We start from the raw sequence: 23,188 nt of genomic DNA, 5'->3' as shown, positions 1-23,188 counted from the left end.
GCTTTGCCTTTGCTACCCAGGATTGCTTTTGCTGTACTGGATCTCTTCAGATTCCATATAAACTTGAGGTTGGTTTTGCCTATCCATTTTCTGGTGTCTTTGATTTCCTTTTTCAGTCTGATGTCATTTTCATTGTAGAGGTCTTTCACTTCCTTAGTTAGGTTAATACTTAAGTATTTAATTTTTTTTGATGCTATCATGAATGGTATTGTTTTGCTAATTGCTTTTTCAGTGAGTTCATTATTAGGTTGTAGGAACACTATTGATTTTCGTGTGTTTATTTTGTATCCTGCTACACTGCTGAATGTGGTTATCAATTCTGGGCATCTTTTGGTGGAGTTTTTGGGGTCATCTAAGTAAAGGATTATGTCATCTGCAAATACAGTGATATTTTGACTTTGTTCTTTCCTATCCATATCCCTTTTCTTTCTTTTGCCTTGTTGCTCTGGCTAATGTTTCGAGGACTGTGTTAAACTGTAGTGGTGATGACTTAGGTCTTGAATTTTGCAGATTCTAAGAGGATCATTAGTCTTGGGACAGCTGAGACCTTGGCAAAGTGTGCGTCCCTCTGACTTTTGTGCTCCTGCTAGCAGGCTGGCCTCTAATGCAGTGGTCTAGGGACACTGAGTCATCTGCGCTTTCTGGTGGAGTGCTGCTGAGGGGAGAGGAAGGAGTCAGTGTCCTAACTCCCCAGCCATGGTGAGAATCACGCAGCAGCACTGGCATCCAGCCCACTGGAGGAGAGATCTTATTTTCTACACCACCAGGACCAGAGTGTCCAGAAAGGAGCATGGGCTGATTTCGCCATTAAAAGCTCCTTTCACTAAAAGTATATATCCAAAGACCATATTTTATAATAAAATGGATTATTTTATTTAAAAACAGTGCCTCAAACTCCTGGTGTCCTAAATTAGGTCGAATTGTTCATCTATACAGCTTTCTCAAAATCAGGGACATAAAGATCATTCATATTGATATAGATGCATCATGTAAACTGCAATAAAGGTAAAAACAAAAAATGCTTGATTCCTGTGGTCTAATATTACATTTTAAATATTTCTTTTGAATCCTAATGCAGCTATAATCTGTTTTCTGGTTCTTTCTTAGTATAAGTGTTTTGAAATTTCTGTTTAATTGTCATCAAATAATTATGTGTCATGACTATATTGAAGTACCACAGCATACTCTTATAGTTTAGGGATTTAGGCTTACATATTATAAGTGATGTTTCAGTATGTGTCTAGGTCTTCCCTTTGCTCTCCATTGTTCTCATGTGATAAACTTCAAGGAGTGGATGCCATGTCATGGGTCCCATGTATGCTGCTGTGTGGTCCTTGATAACTGGCTGTTCAGGGCTCAATACATGTAAAAGCTGATGCATGAACTCAGAAGCTCAAAAATCTACTTTTGAATGCCTGAATGAGGACCCTATATCTTTAACATGATGGCACATGCCTGCAATCCCAGCTACTTGAGAGGCCAAGGCAGGAGGATCTCAAGTTTGAGACCAGCCAGGGGACTTAGTGAGACCCTGTCTCAAAATAAAAAATAAAGGAAAGAAATGTGTTGGCAGTTAGCCCAGTGATAGAGCATCCCTGGGTTCAATTCCTAGTACTACTCACACACACATCTACACACACTAATTAACTACATAAACTTTGATTATTTCAGGTTCTCTCGCTGGCTGATGGAAGTAGACCGGAACATTTTGACTATCAAAATAATGATGAAACCAAACTTTTCTTTTCCCTTCCCTTCCCTCCCTTCCCTTCCCTCCCCTCCCCTCCCCTCCCCTCCCCTTCCCTTTGGTGGTACTGAGGATTGAGCACAGAGCCTTCACACTGAGCTGCCCCCCCAGCCCTTTTATTATGTTTTCTTTGATATAGTCTGGCTAAATTGCCCAGGCTGGGCTCAAATTTGTAATCCTCCTGCCTCAGCCTCCCAGAGTGCTGGGATTACAGGCATGTGCCACTATGCGCAGCTGAGACCAAACATTTTTATTACGCACTTACAGTTTACAAATGCTTTCTTATCCAGCAGCTCAGTTAATCCCCTTAATCCTCGGTGTGCATTTGGGGTAGGGATTACCACTGTGTCCAGTTCTTGAAGTGAACACAGAGTGTGGAGATTTGAGGCCCCTTGGCCCAGATGTGCTGAAAGAAGCCTGACCACCTCCCCTGTTTGCCTCTTTCCCACTCAGGTCTTCGGCAGCTCTCGGTCAGTCACCTCCCGGTGTGACCTGAGGGCCAACCTCATCCAGAGTGGCTGTGGCAGTGAGATCGAGAGCCCGGCCAGCAGCACACGGATCCTGCGAAGCCTGCCTCTCAGCAGCGAGGGCTCTGGTGTGGTGGGCCCTGATGTCATTCAGATGGCGCCGCAGGAGGTGGCCGTGGACCTCCGGCCTGGTGAGTCACCCTCAGGATGGGGCTGGCCCATGGGAGATGGGGCCTGTGCTGGGCCAGGCTGAGGCCAGAGCTGGGGGATGAGGTGGGGGAGGGGAGGCCCTGAACCCTGGAGACAGAGCACAAGGCCCCCGTGTGTGGATCTCTGCTGTTTTTGAAAAATGCAGTAGAATTTATGCAACATAAAATTTACTCTTTTAACCTTTGTATGTATGTGTATGTTCCTGGGCCTCATACATACAAGGCAAGTGAGCTACATCCACACTCCCTTTTTTTAGGTTTATTGAGACAGGGTCTCACTATGGAGACATGGTCTAGTTCAGGCTGGTCTTGAACTCACTGGGTAGCCCAGGCCAAAACTAGCAGTGATCCTCCTGCCTCAGCCTCCCGAGTGCTGGGATTACAGGCATGTGCCACCATGCTTGCCCCACATCTTTTTAAATTTATAGTTTGATACTGGTTGGTCAGTTGCCCAGGTTGGTCTTGAATTTGTAATTCTCCTAAGTCAGCTCCCACCCTCAGAAGCTGGGATTACAGCTGTGCACCACCGAAGCAGGCATACATGGTTCAGTTCACCATATTGTCTGTCATCATCACCACTGTCCAGTTCCAGAACTTTTTCGCTGTCTCACAAACTTCGTCTGTTAGGCAGCTGTTCCCCATTCCCTCTTCTTGCCAGCCCGATAATCTGTCTTCTCCTCTCCGTCTCTTAACTTGGTCATCCTAGGTAAGTGAATCTCTGCGATTACACTTGTCTCTAGCTGTCACTTTGCATAATGCTGTCAAGGCTCATACCTATCGAAGCATAGTGCAGATTTCCCTCTATTACAGCAGAATGATATTCCATTGTATGTGTGTGGCACATTTATTTGTCCACTCCTCTGTGGTGGACACGTGGGCTGTTTCCACCTGTGTGAATAACGCTGTTGTTTTTTCTGGGAGAGTGTGGTAGATTTACTCCCTAGTTAATTTAAGTTGATCCAGGAGAGTGTTACTTCTCAGGAAAAGCATTTTTCTGTGCCAGCCAAACCCCTTTGATTCAGTGGTGTTCCAAAGGGATAAGCTTTCAGAGTAGAGATATTTCATCTTGTGATCCCCCTAGCCCCTGCAAGCCCTAGAGGTGATGGCAGTGTAAAGAAACTGAAAGTTTTTTCACACCTGCTAAGTGCTGACCGTTTGACTCTGAGGGAGCCAATCTCATTGTACACATGGGGAAAGCACCCATCAAGGTCTCTCGGTTAGTAAGTGGCAAATCTGACTCCATCCCAGGCTCGGTGACTGCACCAGGCTGTTTCTAGTTCACCACTTCTGTCATCCAATGTTCCGCACAGTAGAACCCATGCAGTATCAAAGGCCAGGTCTGCCTGTGGCGACATTGGAAAGTATCACCCCGTTGGGAGCTCTCTCCAATTTCATTCATTCATTCATTCATTTATTTATTTATTTATTTGCCCTTTCCTCTACCTCAGTGACAATGCTGTTTCTTAGTGGTTATTCTGACTTCAGGGCAGGTTGGAGCAGTGGGGCGATCCTGGAGCTGGTGGACCATCATGGGTGTCAGCTCTGGTGGCCCCCCCAGCTGGGAGGTCCTGGGCTGGTCACCGCATCCCTTGGCATCTCAGAGCTTTGTCGCCTTGATTTCTCACTGCCTTGTTCAGAGGCTTTCATGAGACTCTTTGTACAAAAGAACTTTAAAAAGCTAAAATTACTTTGAACGGGTCACACCCAAAGCTGCCAGATTCAGGTTTGGATCAGGAGGTTTAGTACCCAAAAGTGGGTTTGGTGCAGTGCTGCACATTAACACTCAGTGAAACTCATTGTTGTTGTAGCTATTGTTATTATTACTCTTCTTGTTTCGTTTTTTGGCAACACTGAGTATTTTACCCAGGGCCTTTACACTGAGCTACATCCCCAGGCTTTTTTTCTATGCCTTATTTTGAGACAGGGTCTCACTAATTGCTAAGTTTCCCAGGCCGTGACCCTCTTGCCTTGGCCTCCCAGAATGCTGGGACTACAGGTGTGAGTCATCACTCCTGGTTTATTATTCTGATTCTGTGGTTCTGGGCCATGTGCATTTCTGGAATGAGCTCTGAGTTGTCACATATTCCGTGAATATCTGAGCCTGCCTGTGGGGTTCCCTCAGAAATACACTCCATGGTGGCAAGTCCTCGTCCCTTAAGGCAGACTCTGCCTAGGAGAGAGCTGGATGTCACACAGTCAGTAGTTTAGTGCAGGTGTGGTTATGAGCAGAGAGGCCATCTGGTCTCACTACCAACTAACTGGCTTTTAAAACAGCCTCACAGAAGAGTTAAGGAAACAACAGTACAAGTTTATGCACATAAAGCTTAGTGTATGCTCAGTTCCCATCACATCTCCGGTGAAGCATTGTGATAGTTTCCTGTATTGGAAATAACACAGAAAACATGGTCCTGTGTTTATAGAAAATGTAGGTGCTGTCTGTGGCCACACCACCCAATCTTGTCTGGTCTCGGAAGCTAAGCAGGGTCGGGCCTGGTTAGTACTTGGATGGGAGAAAACATGGGTGCTCTGTGCAGGTCAGGCCTTGCAAGGTGTGGAGCCCAGTTCTGGGAGGTGGAGGTGATGGGGTGGGGAGCTGGTGGCCCTGTGAAGACCACCTGAGCTGTGAGGATGCTCAGTCTGTGGACATGAAGACCGTCGGTGAGAGCCAATGAAAAGGATTCCTAAAGCTCCAGAACCAAGCCAGGAATGGTGGCACATGCCTGAAATCCCAGCACTCAGGAGGCTGAGGCAGGGGGATTGCTGTGAGTTCAAGGCCAGCCTGGGTTACAGAGAGAGTCCCTGTCTCCAAAAAAAAAAAAGGGCTCCAGAACAGTCATGAATATTTCTAAACGCAAAAATACGTGTGTGTGTTGCTGGGCATTGAACCCAGGGCCTGGCCCATACTATCATACTAGGCAAGTATTCTACCACTGCCCCCAGCCCCTAAATACAGAAACACTTGAAACCAGTAATGCCTGGTAACCTTTTGAAAAGGTAAGTTTAATATTTATAAAGAGGAATTCTGGAAAACCCCATTTATTTGGGTGAAGGAAGGAATGGTATGCTGCACTTAGCAAAGTTTTTGGTACACATGTACTTCAGGGAAATTCCCCCATTTCTGAGGATGGCTTTCAGGTACATAGGGACTGGTTTTTCCATTATGTACTTTCAGAAATGCGCCTGTGTCTTCTCCTTCGCCCTGCCCCCTGTACTTCATAATAGGTATTTGTTGAGTGAAATATAACATTTTGCCAGCCTTTGTAACCAGGGACAAGCCTCAGCATAACATGAAAGACACCTTGAGAGGGCCAGGCTATTGTTCAGGATAAGTCTGAGGGGGAGGGAGGAGGCATCTTCCTTTAAACAGAATTTTTTAAAAATTGAGAAATAATTCACATACTATAAAATTCATTGTTTTAAAGTGGTTTTTAATGTATTTGGAAAATTATATAAATATCGCCACTATCTAATTCCACAACATTTTTGTTACCCCATAAAGAAACCTAGTACCCAGTAACAGTTGTTCCTTACCCTAGCAGCCCCTTCCTCACTCAGCCCCTGGCAGCCACTCGTCCACTCGCTGTCTCTGTGATTTTGCCTATGGAAACCTTTCCTCTGCATCACGTCATATGTGAACATGTGGCCATGTACTCATCCATGTTGTAGAATGTGTCTCATTCCTTTTTATGGCCAAATAATACTTCATTTTATATATGTAGTTATACCACATTTCAGTTGATGGGCATTTAGGCTGTTTCCACTTTTGGACAATTATGAACATTCGTGTACAAGTTTTTATGAGAATGTATGTTTTTAGTAATCTTGGATATATAGCTAGGAGTGGAATTGCTGGATCATATAGTAATTCTATATTTAACTTTTTGAAGAAGTGCCAAATTTTAAGCAAGATTTTGTATAAAAACAGGATCATGTTTTCCATTTTATTTTGATACTGGAAATTATATGTCAGGATAAGAACTTTTAAAAAAATCCCTAACAGACATAAAATCCTTAAGAGATAAACTTTAAAGTAAGTCTTACTGAGATGGTCAAAAGCTAGAGGTGTCTTTGATACACTGGGATAACTAGAAAGGGTTTCTTAAAAATCATTATTTGCTTCAATCTCTAAGCCTCTTAAAAGTGACTTTTGATTGTTAGGTTTTTTTTTCATTTTAAACTTTCTTTTGAAATAATTTTAGACTCACAGAAAGTTATAGAAATGATGCAGAGATTCTCCACATACTCTTCTCAGCTGTTCCCAGGGATAATAGCAGAGGTAACCAGAGACCTGAGACCAGGACATTGACATGGTACAGCAGCGCTAGTCAAGACTCTTTCCCTGTGCGTTTCTCCCGGCCCCTGTTTAAGGGCTGTTCTCCCCACTCCTCAGGGAGAGACTGGAACACGTGGTCCCCCCACTCACCAGACTGACAATGTACCTGCTTACGAAGGCGAGGAAGGACCTGTGATGAATGCATAAGGGGTTATGTTAAAGGAAACTACAGAAATAGAGCCTGATGCTTGGAGGCAGACACTGTGAGGTCACTCTGTCTTCAGATGACTTGCTTTGTGAAATCCGGACCTCTGTCTAGAGTCACTACAGTATTCTGAGGTGGGAGTCGGGTGCAGCAGCCTATTCTAGACCAGGGAAGCAATTCTTTGGTTCTAGGTCTGGCTTTAATTTCGGAAATTAAATTAAATTTAATTTAATTTCATGAAATACGTCCTACTGTAGTGAGCAGAGGAGCTGTAAGTTCATTTTAAAAGGTGAGCACCAGGGCCCTAATTCCCTCTTCAGCTGTATTGCAGATGATTTTTATGTTTTCTTTGTTTGTTTCAGTTTCTTGCACTGAAGGGTAATTCTAGGGATTCAAAAGCCACTCACAATTCTTTGGGGATGGCAAGGCTTTATCTGCTGAAAACTACTTTGTGGTTAAAAAAAAATCAGTCTTAAACATTCCTGCTGAAATTCTCTACTCATTATCTAGAAATGTTTGTCATCTGACACCTTTTACTTTTTACTGAAGGGAGGGTGGAAAGAAAGCATTACAAATGCATTTCAGGTGCCCTGCTAGTTGATACTTGATTTCAGCATGAGGAACTGTGCTTACTAGCTAAGCAGTGGCAGGAATTCTGTGCAAAATGCAGTTGAGCTGGGTGCTTTGAAACAGAAACCATAGGGCATGAGAGGAGCTGCTGGTGGGACACCTCATCCTCCCAGGGGCAGGGGATCTGCTGCTTTTTGGAGTTTGCTTTATCCTGCCCCTCTGATCCCACCACTGGCCTGAGGCAGGAATTACTGGAACAGCCCCAGAAAAAGAAGAGCTGTGAGCCCACAGGGATCCTAGGTTGGGAGGGAGGCAGCAGGGAGTGACAGATCCAGGCACTAGGTCTGGGATGGTGCTGCCAGACAAGCATAGCCCAGCCCCGCTGGTGGAGGTGGGAAGGGCTTTGCACCTCCTGGGCACACGGGAGGGCACAGGTTGCAAGTTTCAGGTGGTGTAGAAGAGCAGCTGGCCGGAATGGGCAGGACGCAGGGGTGCAGCTGTGGAGGTGGACCCAAGATGGGAAGTGGGCCCAGTCTTCTCCCCACCTGCAGGCTGCTGACACTGAAGGCTCCCCTGCTGGGGGTCAGGGTGCTGACAGCCTAAGCCTGCTGTCCAGGCATGCCGCATTGCCAGTGCCCTTTCAGGAGTTTGAGGCATTTATAACCAAGCTTTGTAAAGGTGGCAGTAAACCTTCCTTCTGAACATGAATGATGCTGGCTTTGCTCTTACATCCTTCTCTCTCTGGAGAACAGGAAGAAATATTCCCTTTCAATATGTGGAGCTTGTGTGTGTGTGTATTTTCTTGATGATCAGTCAATTTCTCTTAGAATGTAATGCTAAGAGATTTCTCACTTCTGGGCTGGGCAGTATGGCCAGTGGTTATGTGTTTGCTTAGCATGCGTGTGGTTTTGGGTTCAACCTCCAACACTGAAAAGTAAAAAAAGAAAGAAAACAATTTCTCATTTTCCAGTAGATAACCCTCCTAGTAGAAGGAGATATATATATATCATATCTTACTTCCCTATTTGCCTTAGGTCTGGAATATTTGGAGTTAAATGTATATGCCCAGGACTATAGCTAGTCAAATTCAAGTTTCTGGCAGAATTTTCTCTTTTTTGTCCCTACAGGAAATTGTTTTTAATAATTGACTTTTGGCAGAATTGAGTTATGTATCATATATGTCATCTCATTTAATCCCCACACTGATTAATATCATCCCCATTTTACTGAAGCAGAAACTGAGCAGCAATTTTAAAGGATCCTAAGGTCTTCTGACCCTTTGGTGACCAGTCCTGGGTTTGAACCCAGCTCTTAAATTTCCAAGCCTAGTGTTGCTTCTGTCCCAAAGGTGCCTCCTGGCCTCTCTGAATCCAAGCCAGTTCCCCACTTCCTGGTCCCGAGGTACCCATATGTATTCATCATGCACAGAAAGGCAGAAGTAGATCTAGATGAAAGAAGGTGTGGTAGAAGCTTTTAGGGAAGGCAGACAGATATTGGAAAATGTAGGAGATGGTGCACAGGTCATGGAATTGAGCAGAAGATTGTAATTGCAGGTTTATTCCATCCTGGTCTGCAGGCAAGCAAAACCCAAGGTTCTGCCTTCCCAGACTCCTTCTTGTGCACCCAGTGAGACCTGGCATCCAAAGGGCCCTGTCTGCCTGATCCAAGCCAGAGCCCTGCGGCAGCAGTCCAGAACTTACTCTGGGAGAAATCTCGAACATTCTTCTGTTTGAGTCAGACTCTGATGGTTTTTAAAAATAGGCTCATACCAACCAGCAACTCAAACTACTACATCAATCTTGAGGCAGCTAGAATAATACACGCAAAAACAAGTCAGGGAAACAGGCTTGGAGCTGTGGCTACAAATAGTAATTATAATAATTGTACTTCATTTGTGCAAGCCTTTATCTCTACAAAGCACTTCTCTCCCACACAAGTCCAAGAAGCTTCAATCGATGCCATGGGCACTGTTGCTGTTTACATTTTACACTGAAAGAAACAGGCTCTGGTTGCATCCCTAATGGAGGGACAGAGCTGGAACTTGAACTAAAGTCTTTTGATCGCTGGATTCTTCCTGGTCTAGCTCATGAAATGTGCCTGTTGGCAGTGGGAGAAGAGCACAGAGGTCCAAGTTCTCTGTCCTGAGGGAGCGCTGAAGCCTTTACTTGCTAGCTGTCAGCTAGAGGCGAGCAATTGGCTTCTCTGAGAAGTGATTGTGGCCAATTAGGAGTAGACTTGTGCAGAGCAAGCCCTCTTTGGCTGTTGCAGCTCTAAACAGACAGAAAAGATACCCAGATTTCAAGTGCACATGGACAGCTCTGCCCTGGAATAAACAGGACTTGTGTTGGTACTCATAAAAGGTGAGTAAGCCTAAGGCAGATTGAATTTTCTCCCATGAGTTGAACCCTGAAGTTGGCTCTAAGTGATTTGTTCATAGAAATTATGAACTGATTTAGGGAACATTACCCTGATGTGGGTCCTCCAGCAATTGAACTGCCTTGACTTGGCCCTCTCCAGACCCTGGAGGGTGACAGAGGCTCCCCTCTGAGGCACCGATTTGTCTCCTTATTCTCTTCCTCAGAATTATTTACCATCTCCTCATATGTGGGCTTTCTTATTATAGAACCAGAAATCATTTTCTCTTTCTTGTAGCTGGTAGACAAATCTATTTTTCTTTTCCTGTTCTTTTGATGTGCTTTTTTTTCTTTTCATTTTTAAAAAATGAAACGAAAATTTCCCCTCCATCTTCCTGTATTTACTATACTTATACATTTTTTTTTTTCTTTTTGAAAGTACTGAGTATTGAACCCAGGGCCTTTGCACTGAGCTGTATCCTCAGCTCCTTTATTATTTTTTATTTCAAGGCAGGGTCTCACTAGGTTGCTAAGTTGCCTAGGCTGAGCTCAAACTTGTGATCCTGCTGCCTTAGCCTCCCAGAGTGCCGGGAGGGCAGATGTGTCCCACCACACCCAGTTTATACATGTAATTTCTGATGATAATGAGTTGTGTCTATGATGTCCCCAAGTGCCAAATGTGCCCAAGAACTAAATACTATTATCTAGTGAATGGCTGAAGAGATACAAGTAAAGACTGGTGAGATTGCACAGGCCTAACTACTTTTTTCCCTCTGGGGTATTTTAAGTAACTGTCTTTTCTTTTTTTTGGTACCAGAGATTGAACTCGGGTTCTTGCGCTTGCGCAGCAGGCGGCGAAACCACTGAGCTAAATCCCCGGCCCTTAAGTAACTGTCTCTGTTACTTGCCTTCCCTCTCTCTTCCCCACCTAGTTCTTACTCATGTCCATACCCCACCCTACCCCTTTGCACTGAGCTATATCTCTAGTCCTTTTTTCTTTTTTCTTTTGAGACAGGGTCTCTCTAAGAGACCAAGTTGCTTAGGCTAGGCTCGAACTTGTCATTCTTCTGCCCCAGCCTCTCAGAATGTTGGGAGTGCAGGCGTGTACCACCACACAGGGCCCATACTCTCTTTTGTTAGTTCCTTCCTTGCTGGCAGTTTCACCCCATTCCCATCTGGTCTGGGTCTTCCTCTGGTGTGTGGTTGACACGTTGCTCCCCAACCCACTTTGCTTTTCATGGAATTGTCTGGCTCACTGTCTCCCAAATGCCCAAGGGATTTTTGCTGCTGAGAAAACAGAACACCTTAGTTGAGGAGCCTGGTTGTTGCAGGGCTTCCTTGGAAACACTGAGACAAGTGTTTGGGCAGAAGAGTCCAGGACTTCGCCCTCAGCACCATATTTCCTTTAGGTGCACCACTTCCAAGAAAACACTTCTGGGAGGCACAGTATCACTAAAGAAAATTAAGAGGTAGAGCAGCTTTGAAGCAGAGTCCTTCATTTCTGCCCAGCAGGTTATGTGGCCTCTAATGTGCGTGGCCTGTCTTGGCACAGGTGACCAGACGACGTTCCAGCTGCAGGTCCGCCAAGTGGAGGACTATCCCGTGGACCTGTACTACCTGATGGACCTTTCCCTGTCAATGAAGGATGACCTAGTAAATATCCGGAGCCTGGGCACCACGCTCGCTGAAGAAATGAGGAGGCTCACGAGCAACTTCCGATTGGGTTTTGGGTCTTTTGTTGACAAGAACATTTCTCCTTTCTCTTATACCGCACCAAGGTACCAGACCAATCCATGCACTGGGTAAGTGGCCGGCTGTCTTTCTGTTAGGTACCTTGGGGTAAGAGGATGAAGTAGTGGGAAAATAGCCTGAAGGAAAGAGAGTGAAAGGGTGACCAGGCTTATGTATTTAATCTGATTGATGATGGCCAAGTTTGTCCTTGCCCTGCATGTGGAAAGAGTGAACTGTCACAAGGTTGCATGAAGATGTAATGATCATAGCTCACTTATTTTCCTGCCCACCTCACACAGCACTGTTTTCTCACATTAGTAGAATTTGAAGAATATCCTTAGAGTCATGGACCCATGGGATTAGGGAAGGGACCGGGCAAGACAACTTGCACTTTCTCCTTACTTGGATTGTCTAAGATACTTATAGATAAATTCAAAGTTTGTTCCTATTATTTATATAAACAATTATAATTTATTTTGATGAAATGAAGATGTTTTAAGGTATGGATTTTTATCAACATTAAGTCAAGTACCTGAATTAGAAAGTACTTGACAAATTATTAGAGAACAGGAGTTCCTAAGTGCTACAACAAAACAAAACCCCAAGTGTATAATGGCCCAAACTTGCTAGAAGTTAATTTCTTGGTTACCTAAGTCTGATGGGGTCTCCTGCCTAGTGGACACCTCTTCTCTAAGTGATGTCCCAGGAACCCAGGTTTCTTTTCATTTCTAGGCTTCACTGTCTTCCACTCCTGGCTTCAGGGTCATCCTGCCTGGAGAACTGGGCATCCCAGGATGTAGTGGCCTGGTCTGTCATTCTGCTAGATGGAACTGAATTCCAGCAAGAGGCTGGACACTTGTTTAGCTCCATGCCCAAGAATAAGAGGAAATGGGCCTGGTGAGCAGGTTTTTTGCCATGAGTGTTTGTGTGTTTGGGGGGCACATTCTCCAGTGCCCTTAACGTAGCCTGTGTGTGATAGGTTGCTTTCTTTCTTTTCTAGTCTTTCAAGTATTTCTTTAAATGGCAGGATTATGCAACATAACTGCAACGAGTGGATCTTCCACCATTTTCTTGCCTCGTCTTCACATTCAATTTTAATGAGACTTTGGGATATAAGGCCTCTGTATAGCCACTAGATAAAGAACAGCTAAGATCTGAGATTTATTAAGTGGCAGGCATCATGCTAAATGCTTTGTATGGATTATCTCTCTTAAATATCGTAACAGCCTGTTGAGGACTTTAGAAGAAGGCATAACCCAGACTTTGAGGAGGAGGAAACTGAGGCATGGAGAGAAAAAATAATTTACCTGTGATTACACAAATCAATCCAAACAGACTGCTTTTAGAGCCTGCCTTCTCATTAATACATTGCCTGTGTTCCCCTCCACATTACACTCTACCCCAGACACTTCCCCTGAAGTGGAGTATCCATACCCACCCCAACCCTGTGCCCGCCCTCTGGGGCCTTCCCTGCCTTGGTAAGCAGCGATCCCCAAGTCTCCGTGGCTCAGCACATTGGGAGTTTTTCTTGCTTGTGCAAAATCTGACAAGGGCTGAGCTGCTTTCCGAGGCAGCTCTTCTTTTAAGTGGTGACTCAGACTTCCAGCCTCCTTCGTCTTGTGACACCACATCCAACCCTAGGTCTCCTGCTGCCGAGGGGAAGGGAACTGTTTGTAAGGCTCTGGGCCTGCCTCTTCCTGAAGCTCATCTTTGGCAGCCTCAGTGCTTCCCACGTCTGGTGGTTAGATGAGGCAGTTAGGTGCTGTTGGCCTGTGTTGTTCTGAATCTTCCTGGTCTCTTCATCCACTCTCAGGGAGGATATCTTAGATCTTCCCAGGGGCTGGGAACCATTGCAACCATGGGAGATCAGTAAGACAAGAAAATGCTATTACAAATGGGATTCTTAAGTTCTTTAAGTCTCAAGAGCTGCTAGTGTCATCATTTGCTGGATTTAGCTTCTCCTGGACATAATGGGTCACTGGCATTCTTCTTACTTGGTCCAGTCTCTTAAGGCCAAATGTTTGTCCTCCGGTTGGAGTTTGCTACTTAACAGGAGCAGTGGCATCCTAACCAAAGCTTCTTTTCTGTTCATCTGGAACAGTGATTCCGTCTCCTTCTTTCCTCTCTGCTCTGATTGGGCCCAGTCCGAACAGACAGGGTGTGTCTCACCCACAGAGATGCTAGATTGGGAGCTGCAGCAGATGAAGGACTGCCCAGGGGCGCTCAGCATGTAAATATCCACGACTCTCCCACATTGCTTATTTAGAGCTTCTTTAGTTGCAGTTGTAGACTTCGAGTACTGTACAAGGCACGTTGCAAAGCTTCCTGAGACAGGAAATCTCGGGAAGAATGGGAATTTTGAGAGAAACCTGAAGTCTGAGTATAGAAAGCTCTCTTCTCTAATCTGGGCAGTATAGTAGGGAGTCCTGTGGGGCTGAGTGAGCAGGTCGAATGTCCTCTTCTCACATCCAGCCAGGGCGCCATCCACGAAGCCTTAGTCCCTGCAGAACAACACAGGCCCAGCATGCGATCTAGTGGTTCTAGCATGTACATGTGCCTTGTTTGCCCTTCTGTTTTAATGGCACTGCGAATTAGCTACCAACATTGGGAAAAAAATAAAAAACAAGATTTAACCAAGAATAGCTAGAATTTCTAGGTTTTCTTAAAAACCTGGGAGGTCTGAGAAAGCTGGGCTTGTACCGTGGTCCCCACCACTCCCTCTTGTCTTGCCGCTGGCCCATTATGCATGGTAGATCTTTGCTTGGAATCCTTCTCTGACTATTCTTTTCCTCCCGCTAATGTGGAGAGGAAAACCAGAGTTCTTCCCAAGCTCCAGTGGCACCTTCAGTTAGATGTTTCTTTCCCGTTGTTGTGGAGGCAGCAATGACAGCCCCCAGGAAGTTCTGGAGAAATGAACCAGTCAGGAAATGATTTAACCATCTGTGCAGAACACCTGAGAGGAAGGACAGCCAGTAGGCTCAGGGCTTTTGAGGTTTATTCCTCCTGCCTCTGCTCCAGATGTTTCTGTGAGGGATCAAAAACCCTTGACTCATCCCTTTGGAATTGTCACATCTAAGCAGTACAAGAGAGTAAGATGTACCAGGTCTGCCATGGAAGAAAAAAGGCATAGAGTGACCTGAGCATCAGTTCAAAGCACTGTTTCAGTGCTGTTCTGACTAATAGAAATAGTTTCTCTGCATAGAATCACCTGATATGCATGGATGCAAGATTTGTTATTTCCAATTTTGAATATTTTTTCTTTGATGGAGGTATTGGGCTGTTCTTTAAATATAGACCATGTAAAAATATTTGCAAATGAGATACTAGTGCATTTCCTCCTTCATTATTTCCATTTTTCTTGCCCGTTTTGTATTTCCCCTAAGAAATCACAGAACTTGTTTGCACTTGCAGGTGTATTCCACTGTCTTCTAGCATCTTTGTGGCTGAGAGGAGGTCTGCTGTTTGTCTAATCCTGTGTTTATCTCTGGTGGCTTTAAATAATGTTCTGTGAGGCAGGCCTGCACACGCCCTACTGAGGTCGTGAGTCGTAAGGAACACCCCGAATCAGCCCGCGCTCCGGCAACAATCCACTGGACACCCCCCCCCCGCCCCCGCCCTGGCTCCTCTGTGCAGCCACCTGGTTTCACACTACAAAGACGCAGAGGACACTGGACCACCAGACCACTGTACTGAGTCCCGCCGCTCCTGGCCCAGAGGTAGGGGCTACTGAGTGGCCGTCCCACTGCTCCTGGTCCAGAGGAAGGGGCTTCCGAGCCACCATCCTTACCGCTGTTCCCGGACCCTGTCCCACCTCTCCCAGCTCAGAGGAGGTAATCCGTGCAGGCGCCAACAGCCCCCCCTCCAATCGAAATGAGAAAACACATAAATAAGTCTGAAAACCAGACTTCCAGATCACCTACAGCAAACCCAAAGAGAAGTGAGATGGAATACTCTGATACTCAACCACCTGGACCCACTGAACTGGCAACAAAAGGGGATCTGGAAAAAATGAAATCAGAAATAATTTCTCAGATAACAGGAGAAATTGTGCTCCTAGTGCAAGACATGATTAATAAATCTAGAGAGGAGCTGAGGAACATGATGGAATTCCAACATAGGAAACAAATGGAATCCATAAAACAGATGCAAATAGATTTCTAGGACATGAAAAACTCCATTGAAAGTCTACACAGCAGAATGAGCCAATGTGAGGACAGAATTTCAGATATAGAAGATAAGATTCCAATTAGTGACCAGGAAAAGAAAAATTGCTTCAAAATTCTAAGGGAACACGAAAAATCAATCCAGCAGCTGCTAGATGATGCAAAGAATAACATAAGACTGATTGGAGTCAATGAAGAAACAGGAGAGAGTGCAGATGACATAAAAAAACTCTTCACAGAAATAATGGCAGAAAACTTCCCAAGTGAGGCATATAGGACTCCAAATAGCCTTGATCAAAAAAAAATCTACACATAGGCATATAATTGTTAAGATTCCAGAAACTCAACAGAAGAACAAAGTTCTCCAAGCAGTTAGAGAAAAGAAACAAATCACATACAAAGGAAAGCCCATCAGAATCACAGCAGACTTCTCAACACAAACCATCAAGGCAAGAAGAGCTTGGAGTGACATATTCCAAGCCCTAAAAGAAAACAGCCTCCAACTCAGATTGATGTACTCTGCAAAATTATCTTTCAAAATGGATGGAGAAATAAGATACTTTCATGACAAAGAGCACCTTAGGAACTTGATGAATACCAAACCAGCACTCCAAAGAAGTTTACACAATACCCTAGGAACAGACATTGAAGATCACAACCCCAGGAAGCAAAGCAGAATGAACCCATCTGTCACGACAAGAAATTATAAAGGGGGAGAACCCAACAAGAAGAAAAAGTCATGGCAATGACAAGTCAGTATGTTTCAGTTATAACCATCAACGTTAATGGTCTCAATTCACCAATCAAAAGAAAGAGACTGGCAGAATGGGTCAAGAAGCAAAATCCAACAATATGCTGCATACAAGAAACACACTGAATTCAAAAGGAAACTCATAGACTGAAAGTTAAAGGGTGGAAAACAATACTCCATGCGACAGGAACCCGAAGAAAAGCAGGAGTAGCTATCCTCTGCAGATCAAGTAGACTTCAAACCAACACTGATTAAGAGAGATGAAGAAGGACACTACATCCTTGTAAAGGGAAGAATCCAAGAGGAAGAGATGACAATCATAAATATCTATGCACCAAACACTAGTGCAACCAACTATATAAAACAAATACTAATGGACATGAAAAGTCATATATGCACTAATACAATTGTAGTGGGGGACCTCAACACCCCACTGTCACAAAGAGATAGATCAACTAGACTAAAAATAAGTAATGAAATACTAGAACTCAATCGAACTCTTGAACAAACGAACTTAACAGATGTTTACAGAGTCTTCCACCCCACAAAATCAGAATACACATTCTTCTCAGCTGCACATGGGTCATTCTTCAAAATAGACCACATACCCACACATAGAACATGTTTAAATAAGTGCAAAGGAATTGAAGTTATCCCCTGTATATTATCAGACCATAGTGTGATGAAATTGGAGATCCATAGCAAAAGAAACTCGAAAAATTTCATAAGCACGTGGAAATTGAACAACACACTTCTGAATAACCAATGGGTCACAGAGGAAGTTAAGAAATCAGACAGTTCCTTCAAATAAATGACAATGACAATACAACATATCGGAATCTATGGGACACAATGAAAGCAGTCTTACGAGGGAAATTCATAGCAGTGAATACGCATATTACGAAACAGAACGATGCTGAACCTCAAGCTTCTAGCAAAAGAAGAGCGGGACAACCCCAGAGCTCATACAAGAGAAGAAATTATAAAGATCAGAGGAGAAATCAATGCAATGGAGACTAAGAGAACGATACAAAAAATCAGTGAAGCCAAGAGTTAGTTCTTTGAAAGAATCAACAAAATTGACAAACATTTAGCCAACCTTACCAGAAAAAGGAAAGAAAAGGGCCAAATTCATGCAATTAGGAATGAAAAGGGTGAAATTACAACAGACCCAGCAGAAATCCAGATGATCATCAATACCTACTTCCAGAACCTATTCACCAATAAGATGGACAACACAGAAGAAATGGACAGATTCCTAGATATATATGAATTACCAAAGATGAATGAAGAAGACCTAAAAATTCTGAACAACCCAATATCAACCAATGAAATTGAAAACGTAATTAAAAACTGATCAACTAAGAAAAGCCCGGGCCCTGATGGCTTCACTGCTCAATTCTACAAGACATTTAGAGAGGAACTGCTGCCACTGCTGTTTAAACTCTTCAGTGAAATTGAAAGGGAAGCAATACTCCCAAATTTATTCCTGGAAGCAAGCATCACCTTGATCCTCAAAGCACAGAAAGACCCAACCGAAAAGGAGAACTACAGGCCAATGTCACTAATGAACATGATGCAAAAATCCTTAGTAAGATACTGGCAAACAGAATGTAGAAGATCATCAAGAAGATCATACACCCTGATCAAGTGGGATTCATCCCAGGGATGCAGGGATGGTTCAACATATGCAAATCAATCAATGTAATACACTATATCAATAGAGCCAAGGATAAAAATCATATGATTTTGTCCATAGATGCAGAAAAATCATTTGACAAAATCCAACATGTGTTTATGATAAAAACCCTGTAAAAAATTGGAATAGATGGTCTCTACCTCAAACTGATAGAAGCCATCTATGAAAAACCAACAGCCAATATCATACTAAATGGTCAAAAACTGAAATCCTTCCCACTAAAATCAGGAACAAGACAAGGATGTCCACTATCACTACTCTTGTTCAATGTAGTTCTGGAAACATTAGCCACAGCAGTTAGACAAGAGAAAGAAATAAAAGGAATAAAGATAGGTAATGAAGAAGTCAAATTGTCATTATTTGCAGATGACATGATACTCTATATAGAAGACCCCAAGAACTCCACCAGAAGTCTTCTAGACTTAATAACCAAATTCAGTCAAGTAGCTGGTTACAAGGTCAACACACAAAAATCAATAGCTTTCCTCTACACGAATGACAGACTCACTGAGAGAGAAATAGGGCAAATAATTCCTTTCACAATAACATCCAAAAAACTGAAATACCTAGGAATCATCCTAACGAAAGAAATCAAAGACCTCTTCTCTGAAAACTATGGCACTCTGAAAAGAGAGATTGAAGATGATATCAGCAAATGGACAGACATCCCCTGCTCCTGGGTAGGAAGGATTAATATAGTGAAAATGGCCATACTTCCAAAACTGCTATATAGATTTAATGCAATTCCAGTTGAGATCCCAGCAGCACACTTCATGGACCTTGAGAAAACAATCCCAAAATTCATTTGGATGAAGAAGAGACCCAGAATAGCAAAAGCAATTCTAGGTAACAGAGACATGGCACGGGGTATCACAATCTCCAACCTGCAACTCTACTACAAAGCTACTGTGATAAAAACAGCATGGTACTGGCAAAGAAACAGACCTGAGGACCAGTGGAACAGATTAGAAGATGCAGAAACAACGCCAGACACACTCAGCCATCTCCTCTTCCATAAAGGAGCCAAACACCCTCACTGGAGGAAAGATAGCCTCTTTAATAAATGGTGCTGGAAAAATTGGGCTTCAACTTGCCAAAGATAAAACTAGACCTATATCTCTCGCCATGCACGAAACTAAAATCAAAATGGATTAAAGATCTGAATATTAAAATAGAAACTCTGAACCAGTTGGAACAGAGGTTAGGTAGAACTCTTGAAGACATTGGTGTAGGAAAAGATTTTATGAACAAAACCTCAGTTGCCCATGAACTAGCACAAACAATCAACAAGTGGGATCTCTCCTTATTAAAAAGCTTCTGCCCAGCAAGAGAAACCACCAGCAGTGTGAAGAGACAACCCACAATGTGGGAAAAAATCTTCACCTGCTCTTCCTCAGACAAAGATCCACTATCTCAAATCTGTAATGAACTTAAAAAGATCAGACCTCCCAAATTAAAAGACCCAATCCAAAAATGGGCATCTGAAATGAACAGACATTTCTCAAAGAAATAGAAATAGTGAGTAAATACATGAAAAAATGTTCAACATCACTGGTCATTCGAGAGATGCAAATGAAAACAACGCTGAGATTCCACCTCACTCCAGAAAGAATGGCTGCTATCATGAAATCAACCAATAACTAATGCTGGCGGGGCTGTGGGGAAAGAGGAACCCTGCTCCACTGTTGGTGGGAGTGTAGACTGGTGCAAGCACTGTGGAAATCAGTATGGAGATACCTCAAAGAACTAGGACTGGAAGTCCCATTTGATCCCGCTATTCCACTGCTGGGGATCTTCCCCAAAGAATTAAAAGAATCATACCACAGTGATATATGTGTGCCCATGTTCATAGCAGCACAGTTTGTGACAGCTAAAACTTGGAAACAGCCCAAATGCCCATCAACTGGAGACTGGATAAAGACAATGTGGTTTTTTTATAAAATGGAGTACTACTCAGCCATAAAAAATGAGAAGTTAAAGACATTTATAGCTAAGTGGATGCACATTGAGGCGATACTCTTAAGTGAAATAAATAAGACACACATGTATAAATACCGAATAGTTTCTCTGGTGTGAGAAACTGAAAGTGTAAATAAGGACTAAAATGTATAATAGGTAATGTGAAATAGGAAGAAAAAGGGCAAAGGGGAAAGAAAGTGGGAGGGCTAGGGGAAAGGACAGAAGGGAATGGGATTAATATGAGAAAATGGAAAAATAGGAACAAAATCTTTGTACATAGGGAGGAATGGAGGGGTTGAAGGGAGGGCTGGGCAAGGGTGAAAAATAAGAACCCAGAGAGATTATGTAAAGGTGCAAATTTCCAATGATGAATGTCATTATATTGTATACCTAAAATGTACCAATGATTAGAATGATTAATCGATAATGTAAAATAGGAAGAAAAGGTCCAAAGGGGTAGGGGTAGTGGGAGGGGCAGGGGAAAGGAAAGAAGGGAAAGGAAAAATGCTGAGAAATGGAAAAAATGGAAATAAAGTCTTTGTAAACAGGGAAGGGTGGATGGAGTGAAGGGAGGGCTAGGAATGGGGAAAAAAATAAGAACCAAGATGCATTATGTAAAGGTACAATTCCCAATGAGAAATGTAATTGTGTTGTGTACCTAAAATGTACCAGTAAAATAATTTAATAAAAAAATAATAATAATGTTCCATAATGATATGCACTCCGCTGTGACCATGTTGGATTTCCTCTTATTTACAGTGCTCAGAGCTTTGCCTGTTTCATCTGAGAGTATACCTTTACTCTGACCTCCTCTCTGCTGGTTTCCTTTCTTCTAGTCTCTCTATTTCACCTGCCCACTGCTAGAGGTCAGTTGGAGCTTCTCATTCTGAATTTCATGTTTCTTAATTTCTTTCCCATACTTTTTACTTCCTTCATTTTTCTCTCTTAGCTACATAATAGAAAATATCTTCCAGTTTACCACTTTGTTCTTCAGTTTCAGCCTAATGCATACACTAAACTTTCATTTTTGAATATCCGTGGCAATATTTTTTATTTCTATAATTTTTATTTGGTTCTTTTTCAGGCTCTTCTATTTTTCGTACTTTTTTAGAGCCTTCCAGTTTTTTTGTTTTGTTTTTCTAATAATATCCTGTCTGGCATTTGACTTCTGAACCTTCCTCTCTTCCAAAGTCTTGAATATCCCTGTTTTGAAGAGTTTCAGGACATTGTGTTGTCTCTTTCTTGAATTGTGGCACCTTCAGCTTGTTAGATTTGCAGGCATTCCTTTGTGGTGGTTTGTTTCTCATGAAGTTTATAACTTTTCATTAGCTCATCTTCCTCAGGCTGTTTTCCATCTGAGGGCCATGTGCCCTGGGCCTGTTGGCTTCCTGCAGAGCAGTTTTCAGTTTGCTGTTAACAGAAACCCTCAGTGTTCTCTGTGGGACCGATTTCCCTCTTAATCTCTCAGTTGGGGGTTCCTTCCCTGTAGTCATGAGTTCTGATTGCTCAGGCCTGGAGTTACAATTTTTAAAACATTTTTATTATTATATATATTTTTTGATACTGGGAATTGAACTCAGGACCTTGTGCTTTCGAGGCAGGTGACAGCACCGCTGAGCTAAATCCGTGGCTTGGAGTTATAATTTCTTAGGAGGGATTCTTTTCACAGGGATGAGTGCTGAGCTTCCTTTACTGTTTCCCAGGCCTGTGGCTGGAGGTTTTCTGTGTCTGGTGGTTTAGTGTTTGGCAGCTCTTTGCAGCACTCAGCTGTTCACAGACAGTCTAGTTCCAGAGCCTGGCCTCATACTGTCCTGAGAGTCCCGTAAGATTGCAGTAGAGTCTTTTCCCAAGCCCCAAGGGCCTTTGCCCATGACCTTTAGGGTAGCTTCTTGGCACGCATTCTGGTACACCTCCTGCCTTGCTCTTCAGCCCATTCATTGGAACAGCCACTCAAATATCCATTTGTTGAATGGTTTCCTCTTCATTTTTGGTGCTTGGGATTTCCCTTCTAAGCATTCAGTTTGGGCTATTTAAAAATTTTAAACTTATATTTTCATCGGCAGTTCTCCATGTTTAAAGTAAGAAGGGAGCCTTTCCATGTCACCTCAATCACAGTCTTGTTCTGAACATCAAATCACATTGTTTCCTGAATTTACCTACATCTGGTGTTTTCAGATTGAATTCACTTTACACCCTTGTTTTCTCTCTTTCTCTCTCTCAGTCCTCCAGCTCTTTATATATATTTTTTTTCTTTTTTCTTTTCCTGGGTAATAATATTTAATCTAGTAGCTCCCTTCAAATTCCCTGAACTGGGTCCTATACCACAGACTCAGCAGGGGTGGGTTAGTTTCCTGCAGGAAATCACAACACAGCCAGATCCCTGGGCCGCTCAGAGAGCAGTTCCAAGGATGAAGCCAGATAACTGGTCAGAGGTGACATCCCATTCCAGTAACAGCTGAGTCATTCCCTGGGTCTGTGTGGCAAAGCTGACCTCAGTAAGAAGTGCCTTTGATTTGGTTCTAGTAGATTCCCTGTAATCCAGGTTTCTTTTTGGCAAGCACATTTTCTAGTTCCTAATTACTTAACAGTGATTTTTCCATGGTACAAATGTATCCGCTTATTACTTTTTGCAGGAGTGAAAAGGAAGATATAAAATGTGCTGAGCTTTAGCTGAGCTTCTCACACAGCATTTCTGGTTTTCTCATTTAACTGCAATTACTCAATTTCTCTTTCCCCTTTCCATAACCAACCTGCCAGTGGTGGCAGTGAACACACACCTGAAGTCCTGAGTTGGGGACCAGAGCAGCACAGAGGGTGAGGGAGCTTGGAGGAAGAGTGGATCTATTTACTTCCTTCTAGGTCTGTCCATGTGTCAGATGGGTATAGGCTGGGCCTCAGTTCCTTCTTCCAGTGGGAATGTCATTTCCATTACCATCTCTACGACAGAATGAGGAGGTGACGAAAAGTCAGAGTGGCCTGAGGCATGGGCTTAAAAAGAGCCTGACCTGTCAGAACAGAAGGTTTCATGCAGGCAGATGTGGGGCGGGAGCAAGGAGGGAA

General features: G+C 43.3%; 1 protein-coding gene across 1 annotated transcript in view; it reads left to right on the top strand.

Moving 5' to 3' along the window:
* Itgb5 (integrin subunit beta 5) overlaps positions 1-23,188 on the top strand; it is a 110,299-nt gene that overhangs the window by 20,886 nt on the left and 66,225 nt on the right. Inside the window, 2 exon segments of the mRNA XM_021259554.2 lie at positions 2,201-2,405; positions 11,378-11,627. Coding sequence (XP_021115213.1) covers positions 2,201-2,405; positions 11,378-11,627 — 455 coding nt within the window.

Source organism: Heterocephalus glaber, unplaced genomic scaffold (assembly GCF_053883595.1).
Source record: "Heterocephalus glaber isolate CG9 unplaced genomic scaffold, H.glaber_assembly_v1.0 deba00000122, whole genome shotgun sequence".
In the NCBI taxonomy this organism is placed as follows: domain Eukaryota; kingdom Metazoa; phylum Chordata; class Mammalia; order Rodentia; family Bathyergidae; genus Heterocephalus; species Heterocephalus glaber.
Note: the sequence above shows the minus strand (reverse complement) of the source record. Positions and strands in the feature narration are given on the sequence as shown.